The sequence below is a fragment of the Salmo salar genome, chromosome ssa18 (genome assembly GCF_905237065.1).
Source record: "Salmo salar chromosome ssa18, Ssal_v3.1, whole genome shotgun sequence".
Classification (NCBI taxonomy): Eukaryota; Metazoa; Chordata; class Actinopteri; order Salmoniformes; family Salmonidae; genus Salmo; species Salmo salar.
The window spans coordinates 3,816,138-3,840,156 of record NC_059459.1 but is presented as its reverse complement, the minus strand read 5'-3'; the positions used below and the strand labels follow the sequence as shown (position 1 = coordinate 3,840,156).

Genomic DNA, 24,019 nt, shown 5'->3' with positions numbered 1-24,019 from the left:
TGCCAAATGAGTTCTGTTATACTCACAGACACCATTCAAACAGTTTTAGAAACTTTAGGGTGTTTTCTATCCATAAATAATAAGTATATGCATATTCTAGTTACTGGGTAGGATTAGTAACCAGATTAAATCGGGTACGTTTTTTTTATCCAGCCGTGAAAATACTGCCCCCTAGCCCCAACAGGTTAACAAGAAATTTGTGGAGTGATTTGAAAAACGAGTTTTAATGACTCCAACCTAAGTGTATGTAAACTTCCGACTTCAACTGTAAGTCGGAGATTAAACCTCTCCAAACAGTAGGTTTCGTAAATAGTTTTTTTTTTAACTTCAGTAATTTGAAATCTTAGTTTATCGACTTTCTTCTGAACCTCCATTAAGTGTCTAAATTGTAGGTACTTAAAACATCTTTGTTGGCTAAATCAAACTCAGTTTTTATGTTGGAGTGATTTAAGTGTCCTGCGTAAATAAAGGCATAAGGTCAGCAATACTTGAGAGGCCGTTGCGCCAAAGGCACTGCATCTCTGTGTAAGAGGCATAACTAAAGTCCCTGGTTCGTATCCAGGCTATATCACATCCGGCTGTGATTGGGAGTCCCATAGGGCGGCACACAATTGGCCCGGTGTCGTCTGGGTTTGGGAGTCATTGTAAATAAGAATGTGTTTTTATCTGACTTGTCTAGTTAAATAAAGTTTACATAACATTTTTTAAATACCCAGTCCAGAAGTCCAATACTCGTTTTTCGGGGGGAAATTCTGGATTAAGTGCAATCGGTGATCAGAGTGATTATATGGTCTGGAATCTGCAAGTACCTCCTTGCATCTTTCCAAACTAAGAGTGTATTATGTATTACTGTAAAATAGTCAGATAAGCCTGGATCTTTTCAAAGCTATTCTTAAATGGTTAGGAAGCTATTGCTCTTGGAAGCTATTGCTCTTGGATGACATGCTATTGATTTCATCTCAACCCAAATTGAGTGGTGTCTTTTAGGCACCAACTAATCATATGCTTGATCTGAGAAGACCAGTAATATAGTTGCAGATTTGGCAAAGAGCCCTCCTAAACCCTTAGGCTTAATTTTGTAGATTTGGTTCTCAGTTTTCTTATTGCTCCAGATATATTTAGAGATTGGCATTCATTTTCTAAAAAAGAACTGAGATGGCAGGGGATCTTTTGGAAAGGCTAATTTAGCAGAGGAAGGATATTCATCCTGACGACATTAATCCTGCCAAAAAGAGTTTGGTAGGGTAGACCAGTTAACCAAGTCTTGTTTAATCTTTGTGAGCAAAGGCATATACTTTGCAGTGAGCATGTCTTTATGATTTGGAGTAACATACAGTGCATTCGGTAACGCATTCAGGTCCCTTGACTTTTTTCACCTTTTGTTACGTTACAGCCTTATTCTAAAATGGATTTAATTATTTTTTTCAACCAATCTAATGACGACAACCCATAATGACAAAGCGAAGAAACAGGTTTTTAATATTGTTTCAAATGTATTAAAAGTAAAAAAAACTGATCTCTGGAGAGACCTGAAAGTAGCTTTGCAGCAACACTTCCAACCTGATAGAGCTTGAGAGGATCTGCAGAGAAGAATGGGAGAAATTCCCCAAATACAGGTGTGCTAAGCTTGTAGCATCATAAGCAAGAAGACTCGAGGCTGTAATTGCTGCCAAAGGTGCTTCAACAAAGTACTGAGTAAAGGGTCTGAATACTTATGTAAATGTGATATTAAAGTTTTTATTTTTGTATTAATTTGGAAACAAATCTGAACTGTTTATTTTGCTTTGCCATTATGGGGTATGGTGTATAGATTGAGCGGGGGGGGGACAACAACAAACATTTTAATCTAAGTTTGTCACGTAGTAACATTTGGAAAAAGTCAAGGCGTTTGACTACTTTCTTGCGCTGTGTGTGTACAGTACCAGTCAAAGGTTTGGACACACCTACACAATTTCCACGGTTTTTCTTTATTTTTTACATTGTAGAATAATAGTGAAGACAACCAAACTAAGAAATAACACATGGAATCATTTGTAGTAACCCAAAAAGTTTTAAATCTATAGATATGAGATTCTTCAAAGTACCCACCCTTTGCCTTGATGACAGCTTTGTACACTCTTGGCATTCTCTCAACACAGCATTTCTCATGAAGCTGGGTTATCTGTAGGCCAGTTATGTAACCTCAGCCTGGGCCAGGCCAGGGTGTGAGGAGGAAAGAAATCTGCGGCCTGGGGTAATTCCACAGGGAGGTCAGTGTGGAGGAGTTGGGACATGCCTCAGGAACTGGGGTTAGAGGCCAGGCACTAACGCCACCATAACACTAGTTGCTTCGCTCACTGGAAGGACATGACTACAGTAGTAGCCTACATGCTCCAAATGGTAGCTGGTCCTAGACTATGTTGTCGCTTTCTGATAAAATCCTCTAACTCCAATTTTGGCAATTTTCATTTGAAAGCTGTAACTCCCATCATTATACTCTGAACATTTCAAGACTAGGCCAAAGGTATTCAAAAAAGCTTCTGAACTTTCATAATTATATATTCATTAATGTGGAAAATATATGTTTTGCGACGATATGCACCAGTGGTCTCATACTGTTGCTGCACATAGAATGGTTTTAACCAGCCCTGTTCTTCTTGAATAGGCCTAAACAAACAAGTCTATTTCAATCAGCCATGATTGATATGACTGCGACACAATACACAGCCTATGTGCAAAAACACTCACGTCCTCCGCCTCTGCACATCTCTCTCATAGAAAGCCTTTTGTTACTGTCACACCTGAATAGTGTTGGTGATCGTGTGCCTGTTGTGTAGGTGATGCTTTCCTTGACGACAGTAGCGCTATGACTACTCAGGATAATCTAGCCTAGTCTTTCCAGCTATCAGTTGCAGTGTTTCCCTTAGGATCTTTTTCAGCAGCGTTTTAATAATTTATGAAAACGAATATGATGAGGTCACTTGTGGTGGCTCTAAAAATGTTTTGACACCATATAAAATAGAATTTTCCCTTTAACTACAAGCATTAGGCTATAACCTGTAGCCCAAATCAAATGTTATTTGTCACATGCACCGACTACAACAGGTTGTAGACTTTACTGTGAAATGCTTATTTACAAAGCCTTAACCAACAAAGCAGTCAATAAAATATTTACTAAATGAAGTGCAAAAAAAAAAAAAAAACATTAACACAATGAGGCTATGTACAGATTAGTCGAGGTAATTTATACATGTTGGTAGGGTTAAAGTGACTATGCGTAGAGGCAGTGTAAAAACAAATGGGGGGGGTCAATGCAAATAGTCCGGGTGGTCATTTGATTAATTGTTCAGCAGTCTTATGGCTTGGGGGTAGAAGCTGTTATGGAGCCTTTTGGACCTAGACTTAGCTCTCTGGTACAGCTACAACCACTAGGGTAGCTGGAGTTTGACGATTTTTAGGGCCTTCGTCTGACACCGCCTAGTGTATAGGTCCTGGATGGCAAGAAGCTTGGCCCCAGTGATGTACTGGGCCGTACGCACTAACCTCTATTAGAGGTCGACCGATTAATCGGAATGGCCGATTTTTTTATTTTTATTTTTTTTTATTTTTTTTTTTTTTTTTATTTTTTTTTAATTTTCTTTATTTATTTATTTTTATTTTTATTTTTTTAGTTAGGGCCGATTTCAAGTTTTCATAACAATCGGTATTTTTGGGCACCGATATTTATTTATTTTTTATTTTATTTAAATTATTAGTAAAAAAAAATTTTTTTTTTTTTTTTTAAATATCTTTTTTTTTTTTAACTAGGCAAGTCAGTTAAGAACACATTCTTATTTTCAATGACGGCCTAGGAACGGTGGGTTAACTGCCTTGTTCAGGGGCAGAACGACAGATTTTTACCTTGTCAGCTTGGGGATGCAACCTTATGGTTAACTAGTCAAACGCTCTAACCACCTGCTTTACTTTGCACTCCACGAGGAGCCTGCCTGTTATGCGAATGCAGTAAGAAGCCAAGGTAAGTTGCTAGCTAGCATTAAACTTATCTTATAAAAAACAATCAATCAATCATAATGACTAGTTAACTACACATGGTTGATGATATTACTAGTTTATCTAGCCAGTCCTGCGTTGCATATAATCGATGTGGTGCGCATTTGCGAAAAAGGACTATCTTTGCTCCGACGTGTACCTAACCATAAACATCAATGCCTTTCTTAAAATCAATACACAAGTATATACACTGCTCAAAAAAATGAAGGGAACACTTAAACAACACAATGTAACTCCAAGTCAATCACACATCTGTGAAATCAAACTGTCCAGTTAGGAAGCAACACTGATTGACAATACATTTCACATGCTGTTGTGCAAATGGAATAGACAACAGGTGGAAATTATAGGCAATTAGCAAGACACCCCCAATAAAGGAGTGGTTCTGCAGGTTGGGACCACAGACCACTTCTCAGTTCCTATGCTTCCTGGCTGATGTTTTGGTCACTTTTGCATGCTGGTGGTGCTTTCACTCTAGTGGTAGCATGAGACGGAGTCTACAACCCACACAAGTGGCTCAGGTAGTGCAGCTCATCCAGGATGGCACATCAATGTGAGCTGTGCAAGGAGGAGCAGGAGAAGCACTGCCAGAGCCCTGCAAAATGACCTCCAGCAGGCCACAAATGTGCATGTGTCTGCTCAAACGGTCTGAAACAGACTCTATGAGGGCCCGACGTCCACAGGTGGGGGATTGTGCTTACAGCCCAACACCGTGCAGGACGTTTGGCATTTGCCAGAGATCACCAAGATTGGCAAATTCGCCACTGGCGCCCTGTGCTCTTCACAGATGAAAGCAGGTTCACACTGAGCATGTGTCAGACGTGACAGAGTCTGGCGACGCCTTGGAGAACGTTCTGCTGCCTGCAACATCCTCCAGCATGACCGGTTTGGCGGTGGGTCAGTCATGGTGTGGGGTGGCATTTCTTTGGGGGGCCGCACAGCCCTCCATGTGCTCGCCAGAGGTAGCCTGACTGCCATTAGGTACCGAGATGAGATCCTCAGACCCCTTGTGAGACCATATGCTGGTGCGGTTGGCCCTGGGTTCCTCCTAATGCAAGACAATGCTAGACCTCATGTGGCTGGAGTGTGTCAGCAGTTCCTGCAAGAGGAAGGCATTGATGCTATGGACTGGCCCGCCCGTTCCCCAGACCTGAATCCAATTGAGCACATCTGGGACATCATGTCTCGCTCCATCCACCAACGCCACGTTGCACCACAGACTGTCCAGGAGTTGGCGGATGCTTTAGTCCAGGTCTGGGAGGAGATCCCTCAGGAGACCATCCGCCACCTCATCAGGAGCATGCCCAGGCATTGTAGGGAGGTCATACAGGCACATGGAGGCCACACACACTACTGAGCCGCATTTTGACTTGTTTTAACCTCTCTAGGGTAGGTGGCACCAAATCGTCCCACCTACGTAACAGCCAGTGTAATCCCGTGGCGCGTTATTCAAAAACGTAAAATGAAAAAACTTCAATTTTTCAAACATATGACTATTTTACACCATTTTAAAGACAAGACTCTCGTTAATCTAACCACACTGTCCGATTTCAAAAAGGCTTTACAACGAAAGCAAAACATTAGATTATGTCAGCAGAGTACCCAGCCAGAAATAATCAGACACCCATTTTTTTCAAGCTAGCATATAATGTCACATAAACCCAAACCACAGCTAAATGCAGCACTAACCTTTGATCTTCATCAGATGACAACCCTAGGACATTATGTTATACAATGCATGTTTTGTTCAATCAAATTCATATTTATATCAAAAACCAGCTTTTTACATTAGCATGTGACTAGCATTCCCACCGAACACTGCCGGTGAATTTACTAAATTACTCACGATAGACGTTCACAAAAAGCATAACAATTATTTTAAGAATTATAGATACAGAACTCCTCTATGCACTCGATATGTCCGATTTTAAAATAGCTTTTCGGTGAAAGCACATTTTGCAATCTTCTCAGTAGATAGCCCGGCATCACAGGGCTAGCTATTTAGACACCCAGCAAGTTTAGCACTCATCAAAGTCAGATTTACTATAAGAAAAATGTTATTACCTTTGCTGTCTTCGTCAGAATCCACTCCCAGGACTTCTACTTCAATAACAAATGTTGGTGTGGTTCAAAATAATCCATAGTTATATCCAAACAGCGGCGTTTTGTTCATGCGTTCAAGACACTATCCGAAAGGGTAAATAAGGGTGACGAGCATGGCGCAATTCGTGACAATTTTTTTTTCTAAATATTCCATTACCGTACTTCGAAGCATGTCAACCGCTGTTTAAAATCAATTTTTATGCCATTTTCCTCATAAAGCGATAATATTCCGATCGGGAATCTGCGTTTAGGTAAACAGACGAAAGAAAATAAAGCATTCGGTCGACTCGGGCACGCGCCTAAGCCCACAGTACTTTGATCGGCCACTTGCCAAAAGCGATAATGTGTTTCAGCCAGAGGCTGCCTCGATATCGTTCAGCTTTTTCCCGGGCTCTGAGAGCCTATGGGAGCCGTAGGAAGTGTCACGTTATTGCAAAGATCCTCAGTCTTCAATAAAAAGAGCCAAGATGAACAAGAACTTGTCAGACAAGGCACTTCCTGCATGGAATCTTCTCAGGTTTTGACCTGCCATATGAGTTCTGTTATACTCACAGACACCATTCAAACAGTTTTAGAAACTTTAGGGTGTTTTCTATCCAAAGCCAATAATTATATGAATATTCTAGTTACTGGGCAGGAGTAGTAACCAGATTAAATCGGGTACTTTTTTTTTTTTTTTTTTATCCGGCCGTGTCAATACTGCCCCCTAGCCCTAACAGGTTAAGGACATTACATCAAAGTTTAGTGTGGTTTCAGCCTGTAGTGTGGTTTTCCACTTTAATTTTGAGTGTGACTCCAAATCCAGACCTCCATGAGTTGATAAATCGGATTTCCATTGATTATTTTTGTGTGATTTTGTTGTCAGCACATTCAACTATGTAAAGAAAAAAGTATTTAATAAGATTTTTTCATTCATTCAGATGTAGGATGTGTTGTTTAAGTGTTCCCTTTATTTTTTTGAGCAGTATATTTTTAAACCTGCATATTTAGTTAATATTGCATTTACATTTATGTCATTTAGCAGACGCTCTTATCCAGAGCAACTTACAAATTGGTGCATTCACCTTATGATATCCAGTGGAACAACCGCTTTACAATAGTACATCTATATCTTTTTTGGGGGGGGAGGGTTAGAAGGATTACTTAATCCTATCCCAGGTATTCCTTAAAGAGGTGAGGTTTCAGGTGTCTCCGGAAGTTGGTGATTGACTCCGCTGTCCTGGTGTCGTGAGGGAGCTTGTTCCACCATTGGGGTGCCAGAGCAGCCAACAGTTTTGACTGGGCTGAGCGGGAACTGTGCTTCCACAGAGGTAGGGAGGCGAGCAGGCCAGAGGTGGATGAACGCAGTGCCCTTCTTTGGGTGTAGGGACTGATCAGAGACTGAAGGTACGGAGTTGCCGTTCCCCTCACAGCTCCGTAGGCAAGCACCATGGTCTTGTAGCAGATGCGAGCTTCAACTGGAAGCCAGTGGAGTGTGCGGAGGAGCGGGGTGACGTGAGAACTTGGGAAGGTTGCACACCAGACGGGCTGCGGCGTTCTGGATGAGTTGTAGGGTTGTAATGGCACAGGCAGGGATCCCCGCCAACAGCGAGTTGCAGTAATCCAGACGGGAGATGACAAGTGCCTGGATTAGGACCTGCGCTGCTTCCTGTGTGAGGCAGGGTCGTACTCTGCGAATGTTGTAGAGCATGAACCTACAGGATCGGGTCACCGCCTTCATGTTAGCGGAGAACGACAGGGTGTTGTCCTGGGTCACGCCAAGGCTCTTAGCACTCTGGGAGGAGGACAGAATGGAGTTTTCTTTTTTTCCCCCCTCACCATCCATAAATCCTCGGCTGATTAATCCCTAATCGGCTTTTTTGGTAACATGAATTTCTTTTAACTAGGGAAAATGTGTCACTTCCCCTGCAAACAGTCAGGGTATATGCAACAGTTTGGGCCGCCTGGCTCGTTGCGAACTAATTTGCCAGAATTTTACGTATGTATTACATAACATTGGAGGTTGTGCAATGTAACAGGAACATTTAGACTTATGGATGCCACCCGTTAGGTAAAACCGTTCCGTATTTTACCTAACGGTAAAAAAAAAATAAACGTGATAGTTTCCGGATTTGACCATATTAATAACCTAAGGCTCGTATTTCTGTGTGTTATGTTATAATTAAGTCTATGATTTGATAGAGAACTCTGACTGAGCGATGGTAGGCAGCAGCAGGCTCGTAAGCATTCATTCAAAATAGCACTTTAGTGCGTTTTGCCAGCAGCCCTTCGCTGTGCTTCAAGCATTGCGCTGTTTATGACTTCAAGCCTATCAACTCCCAAGATGAGGCTGGTGTAACCGATGTGAAATGGCTAGCTAGTTAGCGGGGTGTGCGCTAATAGCGTTTCAAACGTCACTCGCTCTAAGACTTGGGAGTGGTTGTTTCCTTCCTCTACATGGGTAACACTGCTTCGAGGGTGGCTGTTGTCGATGTGTTCCTGGTTCGAGCCCAGGTAGGAGCGAGGAGAGGGACGGAAGCTATACTGTTACACTGGCAATAATAAAGTGCCTATAAGAACATCCAATAGTCAAAGGTATATGTGATAAAAATCGTATAGAGAAATAGTCCTATAATAACTACAACCTAAAACTTCTTACCTGGGAATATTGAAGACTCATGTTAAAAGGAACCACCAGCTTTCATATGTTCCCATGTTCTGAGCAAGGCACTTAAACGTTAGCTTTTTTACATGGCACATATTGCACTTTTACTTTCTTCTCCAACACTTTGTTTTTGCATTATTTAAACCAAATTGAACATGTTTCATTATTTATTTGAGACTAAATTGATTTTATTGATGTATTATATTAAGTTAAAATAAGTGTTCACTCAGTATTGTTGTAATTGTCATTATTACAAATAAAGAAAGAAAATCGTCTCATTTAATCGGTATCGGCGGCTTTGGTCCTCCAATAATCGGTATCGGCGTTGAAAAATCATAATCGGTCGACCTCTACCCTCTATAGCGCCTTACCGTCGGATGCCGAGCAGTTGGCATACCGGGTGGTGATGCAACCAATCAGGATGCTCTCGATGGTGAAACTGTAGAACCCATGCCAAGTCTTTTCAGTCTTCTTAGGGGAAAGGGTGGTGTCGTGCCCTCTTCACGACTGTCTTGGTGTGTTTCGACCAAGACCCTTCTCCCCAGTTTTGCGCAGGCGGCCAGCTCTAGGAAGAGCCTTGGTGGTGTCATGACGTTGGCCTGTTTAGGTACAGGAAGGACAGTTGACCCCCTCCCCTTTGTACCATTCCCCAACCTACCTTCCCCCCAACCCAGTCCCTGTGTGAAAGGGTTGTAAAAACCCTAAGAGGAGAATCTCCTACCACATGTTTCATAGAGAGACAAAGGAAATTCTTCCAACTCATAGAATTGGAGAACCGAGCGACATGTGTGTTCTGGAGAAGGTATGGAAGATTGGTCAAGAATCCAGCTACGAAATGGTCCGCTTGGTACAATTTTGTGATACTCAGAAGAGACAATATAGCCATATTACCATAAAACTGTTTATATAATAGCCTCAGCTTGAGACTTGCATCATAATGGTTGTATAGAATGTATTAATAAGGATAAAGCTTTTGTAATACATTGAGATGCTATGTACTGATGTAATGTGATAGATTTAGTTACAGAAATACAATTCTAACTCAGTCATAGGCACGCCGCCAGGGACACATACAGGACCAGGCGTCATTTTACAAGCCTGTTCAAGGGTCACAATAAAACCCACCCTGACTTACATTTCTTTAGACCAGGCCTCCACTCCATGGCCAATAGGTTTTACCATCCAACTCCTCTACTGAAAGTGAACTACACCACGTGGTTATCTTTTAGACTATCGAGACCGACAGAATAAGAACAAGTCTTTGATATAATTTACTTAGCTGCAGACTAATAATTAATATCATCGAACGCGAAGACCAACGAAACATCCATTCTATGACGACATTAATGAATGTCGCTCTGAAAGATCCATTCTAACAGAGAGAGAGAGAGAGAGAGAGAGAGAGAGAGAGAGAGAGAGAGAGAAAGCGGACAAAACTACCCAAGAATCAGAATGACACACTGAGCGTAAATATATATTGATTGCAATTGTTCCCGAATGCGTGAGCCTTCAATTGTTAATATTAATGAACTCTGTAGGTGTGCATTCTCAGCTGACCGTTTATGACCCATTGTCTAACAGACCAGCCATGCCTGTTAGCCTTTAGGGCACATTACTATACCAATCCTTTGTGACGATAATTACTGTTTGTATGTTTTCTGTTAATTACTTAGTGTAGTAAATAAATGATTTTAAGACAATTGATGTATGGATGATTTTAGTAAAGACTGGGTTCGTGCAGATACAACAATTTACAACGTTTGGAATGAGACTGAACACGAGGTAAAATACACCATTTAAACCAGAAGATAATCGGCCTATATTATAATAAAGGAAAGTTATATTAGGAAAATTATAACTTTGTAATCTGAATATTTTCCTTGGTGCCCCGATCTCCTAGTTAATTACAATTAAACGATTAATCAGTTTAATCGCGTGATAATAATTACAGGGAGTTAATTGATAAACATGTCTTCAGTTTAATGGTACCCCAAAGACACGACAGTGGTTTCTAACTTAGTCCATTTAAAAATCATGAAGGCCACTGTGTTCTGGTACCCTTCCCCAGATCTGAGCTCTACGTGCAAGTCCTTTGACCTCATGGATTGGTTGTTGCTCTGACATGCACTGTCAACTGTGGGACCTTTTTTATATGACTAGAGGTAGACTGATTTATGATTTTTCAACACCGACACCGATTTTATTGGAGGACCAAAAAAAGCCGATTAGCGATTAATCATGGATGGTGAGGGGGGGAAGTGTTTGATCCCCTGCTGATTTTGTACGTTTGCCCACTGACAAAAATCACCACTCTATAATTTTAATGGTAGGTTTATTTCAACAGTGAGAGACAGAATAACAACAAAAAAATTCAGAAAAACACATGTCAAAAATGTTATGAATTGATTTGCAATTCATGAGGGAAATACGTTTTTGACCCCCATCTCAATCAAAGATTTTTGGCTCCCAGGTGTCTTTCATACAGGTAACGAGCTGAGATTAGGAGCACACTCTTAAAGGGAGTGCTCCTAACCGCAGTTTGTTACCTGTAAAAAAAGACACCTGTCCACAGAAGCAATCAATCAATCAGATTCCAAACTCTCCACCATGGCCAAGACCAAAGAGCTCTCCAAGGTTGTCAGGGACAAGATTGTAGACCTACACAAGGCTGGAATGGGCTACAAGACCATCGCCAAGCAGCTTGGTGAGAAGGTGACAACATTTGGTGCGATTTATTCGCTAATGGAAGAAACACAAAAGAACTGTCAATATCCCTCGGCCTGGGGCTCCATGCAAATTCTCACCTCGTGGAGTTGCAATGATTATGAGAACGGTGAGGAATCAGGCCAGAACTACACGGGAGGATCTTGTTAATGATCTCAAGGCAGCTGGGACCATAGTCACCAAGAAAACAATTGGTAACGCACTACACCGTGAAGGACCTGAAATCCTGCAGCGCCCGCAAGGTCCCCTGATCAAGAAAGCACATATACATGCCCGTCTGAAGTTTGCCCACGAACATCTGAATGATTCAGAGGACAACTGGGTGAAAGTGTTGTGGTCAGATGAGACCAAAATGGAGCTCTTTGGCATCAACTCAACTCGCCGTGTTTGGAGGAGGAGGAATGCTGTCTATGACCCCAAGGACATCATCCCCACCATCAAACATGGAGGTGGAAACATTATGCTTTGGGGGTGTTTTTCTGCTAAGGGGACAGGACAACTTCACCGCATCAAAGGGATGATGGATGGGGCCATGTACCGTCAAATCTTGGGTGAGAACCTCCTTCCTTTAGCCAGGGCATTGAAAATGAGTCGTGTATGGGTATTCCAGCATGACAATGACCCAAAACACACGGCCAAGGCAACAAAGGAGTGGCTCAAGAAGAAGCACATTAAGGTCCTGGAGTGGCCTAGCCAGTCTCCAGACCATAATCCCATAGAAAATCTGTGGAGGGAGCTGAAGGTTCGAGTTGCCAAATGTCAGCCTCGAAACCTTAATGACTTGGAGAAGATCTGCAAAGAGGAGTGGGACAAAATCCCTCCTGAGATGTGTGCAAACCTGGTGGCCAACTACAAGAAATGTCTGACCTCTGATTGCCAACAAGGGTTTTGCCACCAAGTACTAAGTGATGTTTTGCAGAGGGGTCAAATACTTATTCCCCTCATTAAAATGCAAATCGTTTTATAACATTTTTGACATGCGTTTTTCTGGATTTTTTTGTTATTCTGTCTCACTGTTCAAATAAACCTACCATTAAAATTTTAGTGGTGATTTGTCAGTGGGCAAACGTACAAAATCAGCAGGGGATCAAATACTTCTTTCCCTCACTGTATGTATGATAATTGCAACAATGCTCAATGAACTCTTTTTTTTAAAAATGTTAACTTAATATAATACATAAAGTATATTTAGTCTTAAATAAATAATGAAACATGCTCAATTTGGTTTAAATAATGCAAAAACAGTGTTGGAGAAGAAATTAAAAGTGCAATATGTGCCATGTAAAAAAGATAACGTTTAAGTTCCTTGCTCAGAACATATGAAAGCTGGTGGTTCAATATTCCCAGTTAAGAAGTTTTAGGTTGTAGTTTATAATTGGAATTAGGAAACATCGACTTTCTCTCTACCATTTGTATTTCATATACCTTTGACTATTGGATGTTCTAATTGGCACTTTAGGCTGGCAATACTAATCTCAGGAGTTAATAGGCTTGAAGTCATAAACAGCGCTGTGGTTCAAGCCTTGCTAAGAGCTGCTGGCAAACGCAGTAAAGTTTGAATGAATGCTTACGAGCCTGCTGCTGCCTACCACCGTTCACACTGCTCTATCAAATCATAGACTTTATAATATAATAAACACATGCGCTCCTTTGGTTGTTAATATGGTCAAATACGGAAACTATAGTTGAAATACGGAACCGTTCTGTTTTTTATCGAACGGGTGGCAACCCTAAGTCTAAATATTGCTGTTACATTGCACAACCTTCAATGTTGTGTCATAATTATGTAAAATTCTGGCAAATTAGTTTGCAACGAGCCAGGCGGCCCAAACTGTTGCATATACCCTGATTCTGCGTTAGAAGTGACACAATTTCCCTAGTTAATATTGCCTGCGATCAGGAATTTCTTAACTAAATATATGCAGATTTAAAGAAAATATACTTCTGTGTATTGATTTTAAGAAAGGCATTGATGTTCATGGTTAGGTACATTTGTGCAATGATTGTGCTTTTTTCGCGAATGAGCTTTTGTTAAATCATCCCCCGTTTGGCGAATTAGGCTGTGATTCGATGATTAATTAACAGGCACCACATAGATTATATGCAACGCAGGACAAGCTAGGTAATGATACATGGTTGATATTACTAGGTTAACCAGTGTTTATGTGATTTTGTTTTCTTTTATAAAATATTTTTAATGCTAGCTAGCAATTTACCTTGGCTCCTTGCTGCACTCGCATAACTGGTGGTCAGCCTGCCACGCAGTTTCCTCGTGTAATGTAATACTCACAAGACATGTCACCCATTGAGCACGTTTGGGATGCTCTGGATCGAGGTGTACGACTGCGTGTTCGGGTTCCCGCTAATATCCAGCAACTTCGCACAGCCATTGAGGACTGGGGCAACATTCCACTGGCCACAATGAACAGCCTGATCAACTCTATGCGAAGGAGATGTCACGCTGCATGAGGCAAATGGTAGTCATAACAGATTCCTGACTGGTCTTCTCACGCCACTACCTTTTTTTTAAGGTTTCTGTGACAAACTGATTTGTATCTGTATTCCCAGTCATGTGAAACCCATAGATTTAGGGTGTAATGAATTTGTTTAAATTTACTGATTTCTTTATGAACTGTATGTCCGTGAAGGATTTTATTTATTAAAAAAAATATATATATTTGTTCAGTAGACGTAGGAAAAGAATGACTGATAAATGAATTAATTGAAATGTACCACTAATGTATATTTTCTTCATTGGTTTCTATTACAATTAAGTTTTTCCTACGTTTCTTGTTTGACTTACTTTGGATTTGTCTGCTCTTTCCCTGTCCATATGGGAGGGTGGGGTTTTGGGTGAGAGGGTAGATGGGGAAATTGGGTGAGCGGTGGCATTAAGTGGGTGGGTGGGCAAGGAAACAATTCCTTTAGGATGAATTACTGTTCATTTGTGCAGGAATAATTGTGAAAGCGTAATAAGCATTATTCCGTGACCGTAAATCCACTTCACCAACTGTAGTTCAATAACCAAATATGTTTTTTCAAACTCAAGGTGTCATAGCTCAGACCACATTCTTTCTGCAGAATTCTTTGAATCTTAATTCGGAGCAGATCTTTTTGGGAGAAGTTTTTTTTTTTAACCCTAATTCTGTTACCAAACTTTGCATCTGCACAGTTCTTCCAGTAAAAGTGTTTTTATGGCATTTGTGTGAATTGTTCAAAGTATGGTTAAACTTTTGAAATCAATGGTTTTTGTTTGGAAGACATTTTATCATTTTAAAGTGAAAAGTCAAGTCAAAGCGTAAATCCGTTATTGTGGATTTACCCCATTTCATGTCCACTCCTGCCTGTGTTTTATGCAGGGATGTGGTCCCACGCCATGACAGTGCAAGACTACCAGGATCTCATAGACAGAGGATGGAGACGGTAAGTCACTCTGAGCTTTATAATCCCACACACACTGTTGTCCTCCAGGCCAGTAGTCTCTCTACACGTTGTGACACAGCAGCATAGCCCTCCATGTTTAACATATTTATGGGTGTACAACATCGTCACATTGCTTATCTGTAGTTGTGTAAAAACGTTCCTTATCTGTAGTAGTCTAAATTGCCCACTGCATGTGCTCATTTGTTATACTTCCTTGTCTGTTACCTCTACAGAAGCGGGAAGTATGTTTACAAGCCCATCATGAACAAGACCTGCTGTCCACAGTACACCATCAGGTAAAGATAGCCTATTATCAAAAAGACTCATCAACCTAGCTAAAACTTGGGTCGTATTCATTAGTGCTGATGGGTTCTGACGCGTAAACTTGAAATATCCTTATTCATGTTACCGAGGGAGAGGGGGGAATGCAGAACATGTTATTGTAAGACATCCGGTATCCTATGGAAAGGATAAGTGCCACAGTCAGGTTTCAGTTGTTGGGTTGTGATTTGAAATACTTGCTACACCAGAAGTGAATGGTTATCTGTAGGAGGAATGTATATGGTGAGCCAGGGGCTTGAAATGTTACTAAGTAAGGGAAAGGCAGTCACATGGTTGCGGTTACTGATAAGGGTCGATAGCTGTGGATTAGTGAAGAATGGGTGCTGAGGTCCGGTCACATTAAGGGAGAAGGAACAGTTTACTCGCATCACTTAACTTCCTGCCTAGCAATAAAGATGTCATGTTTTAGAGAAACGGAGGAGATGCCGCCTAAAGTCGGGTGTAAATGCTTGTGCTGGGGGGAACATGTCTTTGTCTGTTCAGCTGTCTGGCCCATTGGGTGAATAAACTTTGAACTTTTCCTCGTTGTCCATTTTTTGTTTTTACTCTATTTAGAACCTAACAGTGCACACCGTAGCAAAATGCACAAATGTTTTCCAATGAAATGCGAAAGCAAGCGTTTCTTATTTGACACGTTTGGGTAGTCTTACCCTATTTCAATCTGTTTTCTGTTTGATGCCTAATGAACATGACCCAGATAACCCTTTACTCAGTTATAAGCCCTATACTAATGGTTCACTAACACACTAATACATGGTTTGTAGGTGTCATGCCTTGAACTTTCAGCCATCTAAAACCCACAAGAAGATCCTGAAGAAGATGAGCAAGTTTCTGTCTAAAGGGGAGATGCCAACGGAACAGGGCGACGGTGAGAGGAAATTAGCTTTGCATAAGTATTTTACAAAAGCAGTCTTTAGTAAACGACACATCTATTACATGTGGTAGGCTGCTCTGTTCTAGGGATGGGCATGAGTACTCAAACCAAGTACTCCTCAGTGGAGATCGTGGGTAGGGGTCAATGTGTGCAAAGTTAAACGTTTAGATCCTCCCATTGACGTCAGTATTCATTCACTTGCGAGTAATACTTTTTTTTTTTCAAGGGTAATTTACGTGTTTTGTCTACATTTTTGTAAGAAAAGTGGAGATAATGACTTTAGAAGATATGAGAATATGTGAAAAGTCGACTTGTCTTAATGGGTACCGAATGTACCCTTTTTTAAGCCCTTGAGTCTTCCAAATAAGCCCACCTCTTAAATAATACATTTGAATTAATTTCCAAATGTTCAAAACTGAAATTGAATTTTATATAAAATCTCCCTTAAAGTTAAAATAAACTGATCATTACTATTCATCATGAAAGTAGCGCTCATAATAGGGGGGGGGTGTCCAACCCTATCCACAGAGTGCAATGTGGACTTAGGCTTTTGTTCTTGCCAACCAGTACACACCTGATTCAATTAACAACTTATCATGGACTTCATTCAAGACATGATTAGTTGAATCAGGTGTGTTATTGCTTGGTTAGAACGAAAACCTCCACCCACTTCAGCCCTCTGTGTATAAGATGCCATGCACAAAGACCATAACACACAACTTTCAATGAAAAGCTGAATCACATTTGCTGTACTGCTATTCTTGTTAATTAGTTTAACTTGTCTTCCTAAAGCGTTTCTGAAGACTGTTTCAAATCTCCCCCTCTACTGTTGTATTAAAAAAGTACAGGTGGTGGACAAAAAAAACGGAATCGCCTGGATGAAAGGACAACAAGTGTTGGGTGATATATCGAATTAATTCAAATGTATGTTTTTGCGCAATATTCCCCAATGTCTGTATCGCAAGAATTGAGGTTTTTTGGAGGTTTTGTCTGTTTTATTCTCGTATTTTTTGTCTCGTCTCTTTCTCTTCTTCTGTGCACCTCCCCATTTACACCAGAGATCTGTATATAATGAAAAGATGCATGTCTTCGCCCTAACGGTGGGAGTCGTTGTCCCAAAGGCAGGCGACAAGCTTAGGTCCAAAATAAGCCTGTCTAAACGTATTGACCTTATTCTGGATATTTTTGCTTTTGCCTCTTCCTCTATTGTTTACGCTCACCAAGTCCCTCCCCCTGCCTCTCACATCAACAATGTTCATCACATCTTCCTCTGACAAGTAATTTCAACTCGCTATTTGAGGTTTGGTCCAACGGATTCGGTCATATGGACACAAACACATTGAGACATTATTTTACTGTAATAGAGGAGAAGTTCACTTTTATAAAGATACCCTTTTTTTATTCCTCACTGCACTCAGAGAAGACACTACTCAAACGAGACTATCAATGAACATAGATTTTGGAAAATGAATTGTCGCGCGCTGCATTGGGGTACCAAGTACCACTAGCAGCATTTTAGCTAAAGACTGTTATGCTAGCTGTCTAATCTGTGTTTTATAAATGTGCAATAAGCATAAAACACAATTATATGGAATTGGCAATTAGTTCTAATTCTGAGAAATAAAGTTGGCCACTTGATGTCAACATCTGCACAAAGTGGACAGGCTAACATGCTTTTCAAACAGTTGGCGACAGACAGAAGGGTGTGTTCATAACAATTCAACTGTTCAACTTTGTTAACTAGCAAATGGATCCATGTTGGCTAAACTTGAAATATAAAGATTAGCTGGCCAATCACTAGCATGTGGGCTTTTATTAATTTCATCATATCCAATTGGTAGTTAGTCTTGTCCCATCTAACTACCCCGCCAAGCCACACTGCTTCTTCACACAATGCGCACTTAACCTGGAAGCCAGCTGCACCAATGTCGGAGGAAACACCGTACACCTGGCGACCGTGTCGGTGTGCATTCGCCCGGCCCGCCACAGGAGTCGGTAGAGCACGATGGGACAAGGACATCCCGGCTGGCCAAACCATCCCCTAACCCAGATGACGTTGGGGCCAGTTGTGCATCGCCTCATGGTTCTCCCGGTTGTAGCTGGCTGCGACACAGCCCGGTGTCAAACCAGGATCTATAGTAGTAACGCAGCTAGCACTACGATGCAGTGACTTAGACCGCTGCGCCACTCGGGAGGCCACTAGCACGTGGGCTTGAGATGTTTCTATAGCCTAATGCCTGCTACAAGAAGTTAGTAATTATTTGTGAATGTGCATTATGCATGGTTCTAGTTAAAAATAATAATAATAATAATAATAAAAGATGAAAAAAATACGAAAAAGGGCATTTTCATAGACTTGAAAGCCAGGTCAGTGGCTATTGCAAAAATAATACAATTATTAGTGGGTCTTATGGTTGTGGAAGGCTTATATTTAGCCTAGGTATAACATCAAACTCAAATGTTATTGGTCACATACACATATTCGGCAGATGTTATTGCAGGTGTAGTGAAACGCTTGTGTTTCTAGCTCCAACAGTGCAGTAATATCTAACAAGTGGTTGTTGTCCTTGATGATCTTTTTGGCCTTCCTGTGACATCGGGTGCTGTAGGTGTCCTGGAGGGCAGGTAGTTTGCCCCCGGTGATGCATTGAGCAGACCGCACCACCCTCTGGAGATCCCTGCGGTTGTGGGCGGTGCAGTTGTCATACCAGTCGGTGATACAGCCCGACAGGATGCTCTCAAATTTTGCATCTGTAAGGGTTTTAGGTGACAAGCCAAATTTCTTCAGCCTCCTGAGGTTGAAGAGGCACTGTTGCACCTTCTTCACCACACTGTCTGTGTGGGTGCACTATTTCAGTTTGTCCTTGATGTGTACGCCGAGGAACTTAACTTTCCACCTTCTCCACTGCGGTCCCGTGGATAGTGGGGTGCTCCCTCTGCTGTTTCCTGAAGTCCACGATCAGCTCCTTTGTTTTGTTGACTTTGAGTGAGAGGTTAATTTCCTGGCACCACACTCCCGGAGCCCTCACCTCCTCCCTGTAGGCTGTCTCGTCATTGTTGGTAATCAGGCCTACTACTGTTGTCGTCTGCAAACTTGATGATTTCAGTTGGAGGCGTGCGTGGTCATACAGTCATGGGTGAACAGGGAGTACAGGAGAGGGCTGAGCACGCACCCTTATGGGGCCCCTGTGTTGAGGAAACACCACCTTCACGTCGCTGATCCTATCTTCACCACCTGGGGATTGGCCGTTAGGAAGTCCAGGACCCAGTTACACAGGGCGGGTTTTAGACCCAGGGTCCCATGCTTAATGATGAGCTTGGATGGTACTATGGTGTTGAATGCTGAGCTATAGTCAATGAACAGCATTCTTACATAGGTATTCCTCTTGTCCATATGGGATAGGGCAGTGTGCAGTGCAATTGCAGTGTCTGTGGATCTATTGGGGCTGTAAGCAAATTAAAGTGGATCTCGGGTGTAAGGTAGAGGTGACATGATCCTTGACTAGTCTCTCAAAGCACTTTATGATGACAGAAGTGAGTGCTACAAGGCAATAGTTACCTTTGTTCCTGTACCCAAGAAAGCAATGGTGGCCATCTTGAAGCATGTGGGGACAGCAGACTGGGATAGGGAGAGATTGAATATGTCCGTAAACACACTGTTCTTAGTATGCGGCTAGGGATGACGTCTGGGCCGGCAGCTTTGCGATGGTTAACATGCTTAATAAATGTCTTACTCTCGTTGGCCACGGAGAATGAAAGCCCACAGTCCTTGGTAGCTGGTAGGTGGCACTGTGTCCTCAAAGCAGGCGAAAAGGTGTTTAGCTTATCTGGAAGCAAGACATCGGTGTCCGACGTGGCTGGTTTTCCCTTTGTAGTTCGTGATTGTCTGTAGACACCGCAGTACAGAGACTCCACTGTCTCTGTACTGACATTTTGCCTGTTTGATTGCCATACGTAGGGAATAACAACACTGTATTTGGCCGTATTCCTATTCACCTTGCCATGGTAAAATGCAGTGGTTCGCACTTTCAGTTTTGTGCAAATGCTGCCGTCTATCCACGGTTTCTGGTTTTGGTAGGTTTTAATAGTCACAGTGGGTACAACATCTCCTATACATTTCCTGATGAACTCAGTCACCATATCCGTGTATTCGGCGACATTATTTTGAGGCTGTCCGGAACATGTCCCATTCCACGTGATCAAAACATTCTTGAAGCATGGATTCCGATTGGTCAGACCAGTGTTGAGTAGTCACTAGCATGGGTACTTCCTGTTTCAGTTTCTGCCTATAGGAAAGGAGGAGCAAAATGGAGTCGTGATCAGGTTTTCCGAAGGGAGGGTTGGGTTTTCTCAGAGTGAGTTCTACAGTCAATGTGTTGGTAGAACTTTGGGAGCCCCCCCAACTGGCTGTACGGACTCAGACAGTATATCCCGAGAAAGCCGTGTTTCTGTTAAACAACGTTACAATCCCAGATTTCTCTCTGGAAGGAGATCATCGCCTAGAGCTCGTCAACTTTATTATCCAGAGACTGAACGTTAGCGAGTAATATACTTTGAAGCGGCGGGTGGTGTGCGTGCCTCCACTCCGAATACCTCTTCTCCGCCAGCGGTATTTTGTGAGCAGCCTCTTGAATCAGTTCAATTGCCCTGAGGGGTACGAACAAAGGATCTAATTCAGGAAAGTTGTATTCCTGGTCGTAATGCTGGTGAGTTACCGCCGCTCTGATATCTAAAAGTTATTTCCGGTTGAATGTAATATTACTATTTTCTTGGTTGTTAATGTAAGAAGTAACAAACTAAATATTGCCAAGTTGCTTAGTTAGGTGCTAGAAGCACGAGCTGGTGCCATTTTCCCATCCTGAATTCATTAGATTATTGCGACTGTTTGAAATGCAGTGTATTTGACACTTTAAGTGGACAACTCTTATTTAGAGAATTTTTTATTTTTATTGATATCGTGAATAAGTTAGAAAAAAATCGGCTTTTAAAAAAAATATTGCCCAGCCCTAACAACAATGACAAAGTGCATGAGTAGTCACTCAATAGTAATCTTCTTGTCCCTCATTTGTTTGCATTTCTGTCCACCACTTGGTCTTCTATCCCTCAACCCTGATCCATTATTCTCTGTGCATCGATGACTACCTGTCCACTCAAAATGTCTTGGAGAGAGTACAGAGGTTTCTAATCTTGGTAAAGACACCATGGCTAGATGCATAAATGTAATTTGTTTTAATAAACTTAAATCTGAACAAAAAAAGTATGTTCATTGAATATCAGGGATATCAACACTATCCAAATGTTTCAATGCAAACCAGGCTTAATAGGAGCATACTGGGCTTAATTGGAACAACAGTGATTTATGGTGAAAATACAATATTTTGTGGATAAATATACACTATAGACTACAATATTATGCATAGTTAGTATTGACATTTTTTTATTTATTCCCATTCTGTATAGAGTTAGTGATATTTTTGCTTCTGTACCCTTTAAGCTTTCGAGAGATGCTATTTTTGTAAATTTGACATTTATGTAACAATATAACAGTAAAATAACAAAATGCATTAAAAAGGTTCCACAACTGTCTAACTTGAATAATTAAACATCTGATTGGCTTAGAGTAAAAACTTATCTACATAACAACCAGATTGATTGTTTGAAACATTTAACAGCAGAAAAGTTATTTTTTATTTGAATCTAAAGACTGAAGTGGGCTTAAAAGGTATGCTTATCCAATTTAATCAAGATATGGCATTATTTTTATTTTTTCTTCAGATGTTACCTTCTTTTACTTTGACATTAGAATATTTTTGTGTAGATCGTTGTCAAAAAAAGATCATCCATTTTAGTCCCAAAATGTGGAAAAAGTCAAGGGATGTGAAGGTTTTCTGAAGGCACTGTATTTAAAATTGCAATTGTTTTCGTAATTTAATTCATAATGAAAGGTAATGATAACAATGATTCAGAATTGATGTAAACATGCTCACATTCTTTACTCTAACATGATTTAACTGGAGTACTCGTACAGTGAAATTATTTCAAATGCCCATCCCTACTCTGTATTAGCCTGGTTAAACCAGACTGAACAAGTGAAAATAGTGAGTGTTCTGTCTGGTTTAACCAGGCTAACCTTTTACATTCAAACCTCACTGTAGTACAGTATTAATACCTACTGATTGTGTATCAGTACTAACTGACTGGCTTTGTGCTGTTCAGGGGAGCCCATGGACTCGCTGTGTGAGGAGGGAGGACTGCACGGCCCTGCTAAAGTCTGTCACTCTGAGGTGGCGAGTCCTGTGGTCACTGCCATTCTGACTGAGGCGGGAGACACCACACCAGCCGAGTTTGAAACCGCTAGAAAAGACACAGTGTCTGTTCCAGACGTAAGAGGACCAGAAACAACCCCCAAACCGGGTAAGTCTAAAGGCAGAAAATTAAGAGAGCTAGACAGAAGCGAGTTAATTGCGTGAACCTTCAGTGGAGAATGATCTCCTTTGATTGGTTAAATGAGCTGGAATCATGTCAACTGGGTCATTTGCTTGCTTACAATGTGCAAGAATATTGTTTGTATTAGGCTACATCTTCACTCCTCAGGATCTAGCTCATCTAGGTTGTGTAGGTGTAATGATGCACAACCTCTGCTCCCAGTCTTTTTCATGAAAGATGATTTATCTAGAAATAATGAATAAATGAAGTTCACCATATGGGCAGCAGGTGGGAGCAGTCACCTATGAATATAGTCGTTCTCTGTCCTGCTTCTGAATCGTATGAATGGAGCTGACGTTTCTGATGTAATTTTCATGAATGTAACTTAATGGAGCCAATTTATCACAAGCTCTCCCTTCAGTTCCCCTCAGTTCAATTGCAGGATATCCTGAGACACACCACAGTGATAAATGGTAATAAATGAACAACATTGAGTGAGTGAATTAATACATATAAATACTGATCAGGTGAGGGAAGCGCTATGTATAACTGCTCATATTTCATCTTCTGACGGTCCTTTCACTCTGGGTATGTCCAAAATGTCTACCCCCTAAATATCAAAATGTATTACATATATTTCTCACCCATCTATACACAATACCCCATAATGACAGTGAAAACACGTTTTTAGACATTTTGGCTAATTTATTGAAAATGAAATACAGATATCTAATTTACATAAGTATTTACACCCCTGAGTCAACTTTGTATAAGCACCTATGGCATTGATTACAGCTGTGAGATTTTCTTGGTAAGCCTCTTAAGAGCTTTCCACTCCTGGATTTTGCTACATTTGCCCATTTTTTTTTTTTTACAAATTTTATTAAAAAAAAAAAAAAAATCCCCTAAAGTTTTTCAACCTCAAATTGGTTGTTGATCATTGCTAGACTTCCATTTTCAGGTCTTGCCATATATTTTCAAATAGACTAAAGTCAAAACTGTAGCTCGGCCACTCAGGAACATTCACTGTCTTGGTAAGCAACTCCAGTGTAGATTTGGCCTTGGGTTTTAGGTTATTGGCCCGCTGAAAGGTGAATTAATCTCCCAGTACCAGGTTTTTCTCTAGGATTTTGCCTGTGCTTAGCTCTATTTAATAATTATTTTTTTTTGTCCTGAAAAACTCCTCAGTCCTTAACGATTACAAGCATGCATACCCAAAACATGATGAAGCCACTACTATGCTTGAAAATATGGAGAGTGGTACTTAGTAATGTGGTGTTTTGCTTTTGCCCCAAACATAACACTTTGTATTCAGGACAAAAAGTTAATTGCTTTACCACATTTTTTTACAGTATTACTTTAGTGCCTTGTTGCAAACAGGATGCATGTTTTGGAATATTTGTATTCTGTACAGGCTTCTTCCTTTTCCCTTTGTCAATTCTGTTACTATTGTG

General features: G+C 41.0%; 1 protein-coding gene across 3 annotated transcripts in view; it reads left to right on the top strand.

The window, feature by feature from the left end:
* The window catches only part of LOC106576889 (arginyl-tRNA--protein transferase 1), a 227,911-nt gene that overhangs the window by 4,244 nt on the left and 199,648 nt on the right, over positions 1-24,019 (top strand). For all 3 annotated transcript variants that reach the window (XM_014154421.2, XM_045700642.1, XM_014154420.2), the window contains exons 2-5: positions 14,860-14,923; positions 15,157-15,219; positions 16,030-16,133; positions 22,356-22,553. In XM_014154421.2, coding sequence (XP_014009896.2) covers positions 14,860-14,923; positions 15,157-15,219; positions 16,030-16,133; positions 22,356-22,553 — 429 coding nt within the window. The remainder of the gene's footprint in view (positions 1-14,859; positions 14,924-15,156; positions 15,220-16,029; positions 16,134-22,355; positions 22,554-24,019) is intronic.